Genomic DNA, 10616 nt, shown 5'->3' with positions numbered 1-10616 from the left:
AATTAATTAGAGGGAACATTGGTTAAATCCCAGGTGAAGCTTTAACGTCCTTATAGATTTAACGAAAGACAATGTACAGGATCCCATTGAGCCCATTTCAGCCATTGCCGTGGTGTTTGACAGGTCCTTACAAACATTTCCGTGGTCAAAACGTTAACCTGAATAAGACGACAGGCACAAGAAAGAGTATGAAAGAGTCGCTCGCAGGAGTAAAATGAAATCAATCAATCCAGCGAGATTTTAAGTGACAATTGGATTTTGCACACCTCAAACACAGGAAATATATGTCTGAAAAAGACAGCTCCTCAGGTGGGAGGGGCATGCATGTTGCTAGTTCTATTGCCAACATGACTAGCTAAGTTATAAAATACGATATTACAGTGTTAGGCTTTCACAATGCAATTCAGGGAAATAGATCGTAATTTTGGTGCCCATAGAAATTCTCTGTGAATTCTCTTCACAGTTGACAAACACAGTCTCATTCTGTTCAGAATAACCCAGGGTAAGACGCCAAAAATAGTGATCATAAACACTGACACTGTATATAACATGAGTTTTATGATATGGAAATGTGAAGTGCACATTTGGACTCGCAGGTGTTTGGCTTGCTTGTATGACATCAAAGCTGTATTTACTATAATCTTCAACGTCTCATCTATCAAAATACATTAAGTCCTTTTAATTTACAGTATTTCCCTCACTCAGTCAACAAAAAGGTGCAAAAGTTGCCCAATTAATGGGAGGGATGGAGCCAACTTCTCAAGTTCAGAATGACTGTCAGTTAAAATCCATATGGCGCTGTGAAGCGCAGAGACTAAGGTCTGACGTCATATAGCATGTTACTGTACAGCCACTAAGTTCCAGTTTAGGCGTTTATCAGTGTCCAAATCTGCCATTTTCAACCCGTATACGGGTACGAGTGTAAAGGGTGATTTTGACTGCTAAACCCTGAAAAAACAGGGAAAAACGGAAACATGGAAAAACTAAACCGGGTATTGTGTGTAGATTGATGAGGAAAAAAACCTATTTAATCAATTTTAGAATAAGGCTGTAACATAACAAAATGTGGAAAAAGTCAAGCGGTCTGAATACTTTCCGAATGCACTGTATGCTATGCTCAGTTAACTTGTGTGTCCCTCCTTGGGGCAGAGGTGCTCCGAGGGAAGGGGTTCCCCCTTTCCGGTCAGTGGGTCCCTCTTCCCACTGATCCCCCTCCAGCACAGAGAGCACTTCATGAACATCCCGCTGTCGTCCAAATATGTTGTGAAAAAAATAAATTATTTTATTTATTTCCAAACTTCAACAATGCATATACTGTGGTATTCTAGTAGGAGAGTGTCTATCAGTGTAGTAGTCCGAGTGTTGTTATTTCTGAAGAAATGTGTGATCTAACTGCCCCACAATCCACAGTAATAAGGTTGATGTAGTAGTATATAAAAGTAATCAGACCAATTATTTTACTACACTTTGACTATATTTAACTGCTTTAAGTAAAAAAATGTAAACTTCACCTACCACAGAAATACTTTTAAACAGGTAAAGCAAGTCCCACAATTTTACTTCATGTAAAATTGCCATCTAGTTGCTGCAAGGTATTTATATTATTAGAACCACAGGTGTCTAGAACCTGCAGCAGTTGAGACTTCTCACCTTTGTAGCGAGCTGCTTTCTGAAATTCAACCTCTGCGCTTGTCAAACAAATTGTCTCTGTGATTACATACCCCTTACCCATAAACTGGTCAGGAATACAAACCATTAGATCACACCCAGCATTTGTGAAGTCATCAGCCTTTTTGCGCTGTGAAGTGTTTTTGTGCCATGATTGGGGGCTCTGTAAATATGAACATCATTGCACCAGGCACAAACCATATGGGTTATTACTGTGATATACTTTTTGAGGATTAGCCCTTAATAGCCTCATGGTCTAGTTTCCCACTACCTCACAGACTAACTAAAATGTTATGTATTTTTCTAATCTCAGCTCTTATGGTCCTTTGAGTCTGGATCTGAGTGGAACTGCTCCTGAGTCCGCCATCAGACACCCTCCCTAACCACCATAAGGATTGGGACAGCACCTTGGCCACAACAACCTGGAACTGTGGCAGCCCATACACCAGGCCAGCCAGTGCCCAGAGTGGTCCAACACCAAGCCCAGCACAGGCCAGGCTCCGCCACCAGCTCCAGATGAGGGCCTGCATCTCCCCACAGCCATTCCCAGGGAAGCTCCTCTGCCACCGGTAGGATCAGTGCTCACCTGCCAGCTTCATGGCTAGACCTCTACAGACAAAGTGCCGGGGGCCTTTCTACTGAGGTGAGACTTGAATATATACTAAAAGCACTCAAGCACAATGTTGTTTTAGTGTAATTAATTCATTTTCAAGGACAGCAGATTGTTCACTGCAATGTTGAGGACAAGGGAAGCATATGTTCTATATTTATCCTTATCCCAAACCAGAGCCATTTATTTATGGCTCTGTCTCAAACCACTTCTATTACCACTAAAGAACAGAACTGTACTACTCCTTCATCTGTGACTTGTCTTCAACAGCTTCAGCTGTAGCGTGTTTTAATACTTTTTGTACTACTAGGCTACTGCAGAGACTTGTGTTCATCAGCTTTGGTTGTTGCATGTCTCACTGTTTTAATTATTAGCCCTAATGTAACACAGTAACAGATATCGTAACACAGTCAGTCAGGAGCAATGGATTCCATATTAAAACATTTATCATGGTACAGATTAGGATCTTAATTTGAGCCAGTTTTCTACAGCAGGAAAATAATCCTGCAGCAGCAGGAAATGTGAATTATTATGTGGATTATAATGAATGGAAATTTTTTGGGCGGTTGATACATTTTTCCTAAGGGGAAATCAAGTCTGAAATTTCTAAGTACAAATTACAAACTTCAGAAGCCTTTTTAAACCTCAAATACACTAAACGTTTTAAATGTCCTGTATTTCAGGATAGTTCTCCTGCAACAGGGTAATCAAATTAAGATCTTACATCTGTAGATACTTAGGTTCTCACCTTCAGCTTATGAATTATTCATAGACATTTAATGGTCTTTGGTTTCCTCCCTGATTAGTCCATGGGGTTCTGCACATGATTCTGCTAGAAAGAAGTGAAATTGCAATGCAAATCTATTGCTCTGGATTCATATTGTTCAGTCCTATAAGGATGACATGACAGTAATGAAAATAGGCAGACCATGCTGGTGGGTTTTGTGTTTGTATTAAGTGGAAAGTGGTGCACCATCACGAAGTGGTTGGGCAATCTGTGTTATTACTACAAATGAGAAGAACCATGTCACTGACTAACTGCTAGGTATTTGTTCAGGAAGCTAATTCAATTTCCTTTCCTTCTTTCTTTTTCCAGGGCAGTTTCCCTCACTGTACCATAGCACATGGATTTCAAGACTTCAAATGAAGAGGTAGCTACAATTTGAGTTTAATATATTTCAATCTCTCACCATTTTGCAAAGATAATTGGAGCAAATTTGTCTGCCATGGCAACTAGTATTATGTCTTGTTACTTGACAGCGTACTCAACTGCTGACACGTTAACCTTTGCAACGCAACAAGTGTCATTGAATTATCATATCATGAAAATGTGACTGTCCTTGTTGCATATCTGGTGCCTGGTGCCTACCGCCTGCAGTGTAAATTGTAAATGTACACAGACGACAGCATCTCATTGGAGTTGATGATGTAGATAATGATGGAGAGGATTAGGATGGGAGGGTAATGATGAAACACAAGATGGGATCAGAGATAAGGGTAATTACTGTACATACAGTGAGGGAAAAAAGTATTTGATCCCCTGCTGATTTTGTACGCTTGCCCACTGACAAAGAAATGATCAGTCTATAATTTTAATGGTAGGTTTATTTGAACAGTGAGAGACAGAAAAACAACAAACAAATCCAGAAAAACGCATGTCAAAAATGTTATAAATTGATTTGCATTTTAATGAGGGAAATAAGTATTTGACCTCTCTGCAAAACATGACTTAGTACTTGGTGGCAAAACCCTTGTTGGCAATCACAGAGGTCAGACGTTTCTTGTAGTTGGCCACCAGGTTTGCACACGTCTCAGGAGGGATTTTGTCCCACTTCTCTTTGCAGATCTTCTCCAAGTCATTAAGGCTTCGAGGCTGACTTTTGGCAACTCAAACCTTCAGCTCCCTCCACAGATTTCCTATGGGATTAAGGTCTGGAGACTGGCTAGGCCACTCCAGGACCTTAATGTGCCTCTTCTTGAGCCACTCCTTTGTTGCCTTGGCCGTGTGTTTGGGTCATTGTCATGCTGGAATACCCATCCACGACCCATTTTCAATGCCCTGGCTGAGGAAAAGAGGTTCTCACCCAAGATTTGACGGTACATGGCCCCGTCCATCGTCCCTTTGATGCGGTGAAGTTGTCCTGTCCCCTTAGCAGAAAAACACCCCCAAAGCATAATGTTTCCACCTCCATGTTTGACGGTGGGGATGGTGTTCTTGGGGTCATAGGCAGCATTCCTCCTCCTCCAAACACGGCGAGTTGAGTTGGTGCCAAAGAGCTTGATTTTGGTCTCATCTGACCACAACACTTTCACCCAGTTCTCCTCTGAATCATTCAGATGTTCATTGGCAAACTTCAGACGGGCATGTATATGTGCTTTCTTGAGCAGGGGGACCTTGCGGGCGCTGCAGGATTTCAGTCCTTCACGGCGTAGTGTGTTACCAATTGTTTTCTTGGTGACTATGGTCCCAGCTGCCTTGAGATCATTGACAAGATCCTCCCGTGTAGTTCTGGGCTGATTCCTCACCGTTCTCATGATCATTGCAACTCCACGAGGTGAGATCTTGCATGGAGCCCCAGGCCTAGGGAGATTGACAGTTCTTTTGTGTTTCTTCCATTTGCGAATAATCGCACCAACTGTTGTCACCTTCTCACCAAGCTGCTTGGCGATGGTCTTGTAGCCCATTCCAGCCTTGTGTAGGTCTACAATCTTGTCCCTGACATCCTTGGAGAGCTCTTTGGTATTGGCTATGGTGGAGAGTTTGGAATCTGATTGATTGATTGCTTCTGTGGACAGGTGTCTTTTATACAGGTAACAAACTGAGATTAGGAGCACTCCCTTTAAGAGTGTGCTCCTAAACTCAGCTCGTTACCTGTATAAAAGACACCTGGGAGCCAGACATCTTTCTGATTGAGAGGGGGTCAAATACTTGTTTCCCTCATTAAAATGCAAATCAATTTATAACATTTTTGACATGGATTTTTTTGTTGTTATTCTGTCTCTCACTGTTCAAATAAACCTACCATTAAAATTATAGACTGATCATTTCTTTGTCAGTGGGCAAACGTACAAAATCAGCAGGGGATCAAATACTTTTTTCCCTCACTGTACAGGGTGTACAGCAGGTCAAACAATGCTCAGCCGAGCAACGCAGAGAGAGGCTCCTCACCTACCCAGCGAAACAGCAGCATCATAGCACTGATTCAGCTAGGCTAATGAGAATGACTCTGCCTCCAACGACTCCCTCTCTCTCTCACTCTCTCAAACGCACACACACACACCATAACTGCCTCTGTGTATTTTAATTGTGAGTTTGAACTAGCTGTGGATATAGTGTGCAAGGCAACCCACTGTAAAAACACTTTCACATTGAGATGCTGCTGTTGATATTAATAATACTCACCCAGGCTGATTTTTTATGGTTTCTTTACACAGTGCTAGAAACTGTACAGTACAAGTAAATGTCATTATTTGAGTTGCCTTACCTGCAATTGAGATGCCATTTCTGACTAAGAATAGCTACCACGCAAACTGGTGACTAATTTATCCTTCGGTGACACTACTGCGTGTGTTGTCAAGGATGCTCAGTGACATTGGCCTGCTTGGCTTTACATTAGTAATCATGTCAGGTGAAAGTGCTTCTCTTATTTAGACTTAACCATAGTCTCAAGTACAGGATAGGCATTCCAATTAGCTGGTGGGGAATTGGCTATGCAGAATACAGATTTATGCAGATTACCATGTTTTAAATGGATCACGGGATATGATGATGATTTCTCCTATCCCTTTCTTTTGTGCAACACTGAGAAATGCATATCTGGCGAATTATTTAATTGGAGATTTATTTAATTAGACGATTGTAACTAATTGTTTCTGTTGTCTGTTATTAAGAGGCATATCATTGCAGTTATCTGGTTTTGGAAAATTATGAAACATGGAGTTTTATCTTCAGGGCCTAGACAACAATATATTTTGCTCTGATTAATTTTATAGCACAGTGCATTTCTCACACTGCCGGTTCAGCACATACTTGACTGAGAACTAACCTTAATCAGTGAGTCTATATTTCTCCTGTCTTCTTTTAACAGAATTGCAACATAATATGGAAGATGTATGCAAAACACTAGTGGGTAAAAAAAAGATTTCCCTGAATTGATCATGAATTATGATAGCTCTTTTCCTAGCCCTTTAGAGACAACATAAATTATATGGTTTCTTGGTTACTACTTTGGCTTTCCAAAGTGGAATTCACAGAATGTATAGGGGCATTGTTTTACATGTAACCATTTTGAAATGAACAGGCTAAGAAGAAGAAAAATATACAATGACTATCAGTATAGATAGATGAGTTTGTTAGACATCACAGGGTTGCAGATGTAATTGCAGGGTACAGTGAAATTGGAGGGGGGTGTAAAATGTCCATAGGTCATTCTCCGTGTCACTCTGCCAAAAGTCTCTCCAATGTCTTTCCAATTCGATGACATTTTCATTTCATTTCGTGGCAGTTAATTCGGACATAGAAGAATGATACATTATTTTTCCACTGATTTACTTTGCAGACAAAGACTGGGGTTTATCTACTGCAAGATGGTAATGAGGAGCCTTACAATATTCGACTGCACTTGGCTAAAGACATTCTGACAATTCAAGAGCAAGATGTCATCTGCGTGTCAGGAGAACCATTTTATTCGAGTGTAAGTAACCTGCCGTGCCTGTCAAATAAAATACCACACATTGACATCACACTGATCTTTTACAGACACTCCAAAAGGCTAGGGCCGGCTCTGACTGAATGTGTGGGTATGGATGTGGATACACAGACCCGCCAGCCTCTGCGGTCCCTCATGATGAGTTCAGATATTTTGTGACCCCCACCCCCATCAAAGTTGCCCATACCTTCTGTAGAGGGTGATACACACACACACACACACACACACACACACACACACACACACACACACACACACATACACACACACACATGCATGCATACTATATCTGGGGTAACAATATAAAGATATTGACAATGTACTGACTGAATGACCATATGCACATGGAAGAGCTACTTCAGTCAATTGTAAAACCATAAATCAATGTTCATATTAAAGGGTGTTTCAATTACGAGAAGTACATGTAATGTCAGGCAAGCGTTATATTTGGAACCATGAGAGTGAGGTGTGAGCATGACTGATGAGATTATACAATAAACAGGACAACAGCCAGACACTCAACCTCATTGGTCCATGCCTAAGCATGTCTCAGCCTCATTGGTCCAGCATACACACCCTGTTCCTGGTTGTACTCAAACATGCTCTGGCCCTTACAGTAATTAGATGTACTTACATTAAGTGTGTAATAAGTGTGTAGTGATACGTACTGTATGCACAGAAATAGGAGAGACACCCATGTCTCATATCATGCACCATTTCAAATGGACCTTTCCTTTGTCACTTTCCTTGTATATCAGTCAGCTCTGTTATTCTTTCATTTGCATCTACAGTCAAACTTAAACTCTAAGTAAAGTAAAACTAAACTCTAAGTATCTCCATAATAAACACTATCTCTTTAATCTATCTGATTCCTTTCAGGAGAGAACTGTAACGATCAGAAGACAGACGATTGAAGGTTTTGGCTTGAGCATCAAGGTAATTTAGATCGCCATTGATTAGTCGTTTTCTCCCTATTCTACCTTTTAATTTACTTTCACCTAATGCAATTGATCTTTTAAAACCACTATTGATTAATATCAACAGTAGACTAATGGAGTAGCCTATGGGGGAAGACACAATACTTTCTCTCTTTTTGCTCTCTGTTTCTTTCTTTTCCTCTATTTGTTTGTGCAACAAACTACATAACGATATAATTCACCCCCCTAGGGAGGCGCAGAACACAAAATCCCTGTTGTGATATCAAAAATATCAAAAGAGCAAAAAGGTAAGCTCTTTTTTCGTTCTTTGTATCCATTTCATTATGCATTATGAATTATGATTTATTCACCCAAACATAATATATAATATATTGTCTGCAGCTGAACTATCTGGGCTGCTGTTTATCGGCGATGGAATCCTCCAGGTAAGTGATGATGTTGAGTATTGTGACAGTTTCTTCTGCCTGGTGTCATTCAGTGTTTGTCCAACAGGTCTGGTCGAATTCCGACCCCTTCACGCTCTGCGGATGGATCACTATATGATATATTAGTGCACTGAGCCATGTGTTGGCATGGCCAGGAAGAAAATAAAATAAAAAATTGCAATAGAGATCTTCATTGCAACTGTGACTGTCAGCATTCATTGTTTTGCAGCAGCAATGCTATATTTGAGCACAGACGACAGATATATAACGCACTTGATTGCTGTTTTATGAATCAAGGACTGTGTTTTCAAACACACCTTATTGAAGTAAAATAAAGCATATTATGCATATCATCAGTTTAATGGATCTGATATTATTGTTACTAACCATAAGACTGTTTGATTTTAGATAAATGGAATAAATGTTCGAAGCTATCGCCACGAGGAAGTGGTAAGAAGCTGACAACTTAATATCTCATATTTCACTGAAGTTGCAACACTTGCAACACCACCTTATCTTGTTTCACTTTTTGGACCTTATCTTTGAGACCTGTAAGATCTGTTTTACACCTTTTTCCAATGTGTCTGTATCAACCTCCCAAATGCGTGAGGCTCCATAAATCTCCCAGTTTTCAACCAATATCTAATCTACTTGTTCTAAGAAGGGAATTTGCACTACATCCATCATCCAAGTACGTGGTTGAAATGAGCAACAGACGTTGAAGTCCAATGGCAGTATTGTAAATTCTCCTAATTTTCTTTTACAGGTGCAGGTTTTGCGAAATGCCGGAGAGGAAGTCACTCTGACTGTTTCTTTCTTGAAGAAGACACCAGCTTTTCTGAAACTGCCCCTCTGTGAAGACTGCACATGTACGCATATCTTAGAAACCTCCAAAGAAATATCAGAGCTGAAATTATGTTATTTTCACCAAGGATATAATGAGAGAAAATAAGAACAATATTAGAGAAAGAACCTTCTCCATCTACACATGGATTATATGATGATTCATGCATTGTCTGACTGTTATTTGTCTCTGGTATTATCTGAATGTCATTCTACTCCCAGGTGTCCCAAGTGATCAGAGCAGTGGAACGTCCTCTCCTCTATGCGACAGTGGCTTACACTTGAACTACCATCCTAACAATACGGTACAGTTTAACATTCTCATTTCTGTATAACCTTCAGCCGTATCGCTCTCTCTGCAACTCTTGTAACATGGCCAGTAGGCTGTTGTTATTCCACAGTGGCATTCACAGGCAGACGGTGACGGTCAGGGTGCTCTAACTCTTTCTCACTCTTTCTCTGGGCCAGAGAAAAAAACTACCTTATTCAGTAGTTCCACAATGGCTTGTACTTATACAGCCTCTGCTGCATCTACATCTACCCATATGAATCATGAACAGGCCTGGGCTGTTGACATCTTAGTAAGCCATGGGATAAACTATATGAAGTGTCAAACAATGAGGTGTTCTCTTCTCTGTGTGTATAAACCCCTGCAGGACACACTGTCCTGCTCATCTTGGCCCACGTCCCCTGGGCTCCGCTGGGAGAAGAGATGGGTGGACCTGCGCCTTATTCCTCTCCTCCACTCCCATCTGTCACAGCATATCCCCGGCTCTGACGTCTGCAGGTAAGCTGAGTGCTGTGCTGCAGCAGGGGGACCAGAGACCGCTCGTTGTCAAAACGCAGCCAGGGGCCATTTTCTGGCACGCTGTCACTGCTGCTGAAGGTTCAGTGACCCCTGTGCCTCGGCTATTTGAGAGGGGTCCCCTGGTAAGGGACTTTGGTGACTCAGTGTTAAAATGACTTGTCTCATGTAAATACCTTGAGATTATCCAAATGAAGAAGTCAGCTATTGGTAGTTTTGCTGCAAAGCTTGCTTGGCTGTTACTTATTTATCTTGAATGTACAGTAATAGAACTGAGAGTGCATGGGTCATCATAACATATGGACAGAAAAGCTGTTTGCCTGACCATGGAAAAAAATACGATATTGGGATATACCTCGCTCATATTGATATTGATGTCAATATCACATTGAATTTGTGCCAACCAGTACTAAATAGTATATTTGTCTGATTCTGATTTCTATAGGAAAAATGCATTTCAAGTCATAGCTGTGGATGGGGTTTGCAGTGGGGTTATCACGTGCCCCACTGCTGAAGACTGCCTAGATTGGCTCCAAGCAATCGCAACTAATATATCAGCTCTCACCAAGCACAATGTGAGTATAATCAAACTGAAGGCAAAAACATGAGTAAGATAGG

At 41.0% G+C, this 10616-nt stretch overlaps 1 protein-coding gene across 2 annotated transcripts in view; it reads left to right on the top strand.

Moving 5' to 3' along the window:
- Positions 1–1985: 1985 nt before the first annotated feature.
- Positions 1986–10616, top strand: part of LOC121581031 (gamma-1-syntrophin) — a 37955-nt gene continuing 29324 nt past the window's right edge. For both annotated transcript variants that reach the window (XR_006003154.2, XM_041896352.2), the window contains exons 1-11: positions 1986–2311; positions 3375–3429; positions 6838–6972; positions 7867–7923; positions 8155–8212; positions 8307–8350; positions 8759–8800; positions 9117–9219; positions 9416–9498; positions 9850–9980; positions 10444–10573. Coding sequence is in view for 1 of the 2 variants with exons in the window: in XM_041896352.2 (XP_041752286.1) it covers positions 3403–3429; positions 6838–6972; positions 7867–7923; positions 8155–8212; positions 8307–8350; positions 8759–8800; positions 9117–9219; positions 9416–9498; positions 9850–9980; positions 10444–10573 (810 nt within the window). In the remaining variant the exon portion in view is untranslated. The remainder of the gene's footprint in view (positions 2312–3374; positions 3430–6837; positions 6973–7866; positions 7924–8154; positions 8213–8306; positions 8351–8758; positions 8801–9116; positions 9220–9415; positions 9499–9849; positions 9981–10443; positions 10574–10616) is intronic.

This window comes from Coregonus clupeaformis, chromosome 14, assembly GCF_020615455.1.
Source record: "Coregonus clupeaformis isolate EN_2021a chromosome 14, ASM2061545v1, whole genome shotgun sequence".
NCBI classification, from domain to species: Eukaryota; Metazoa; Chordata; class Actinopteri; order Salmoniformes; family Salmonidae; genus Coregonus; species Coregonus clupeaformis.
Note: the sequence above shows the minus strand (reverse complement) of the source record. Positions and strands in the feature narration are given on the sequence as shown.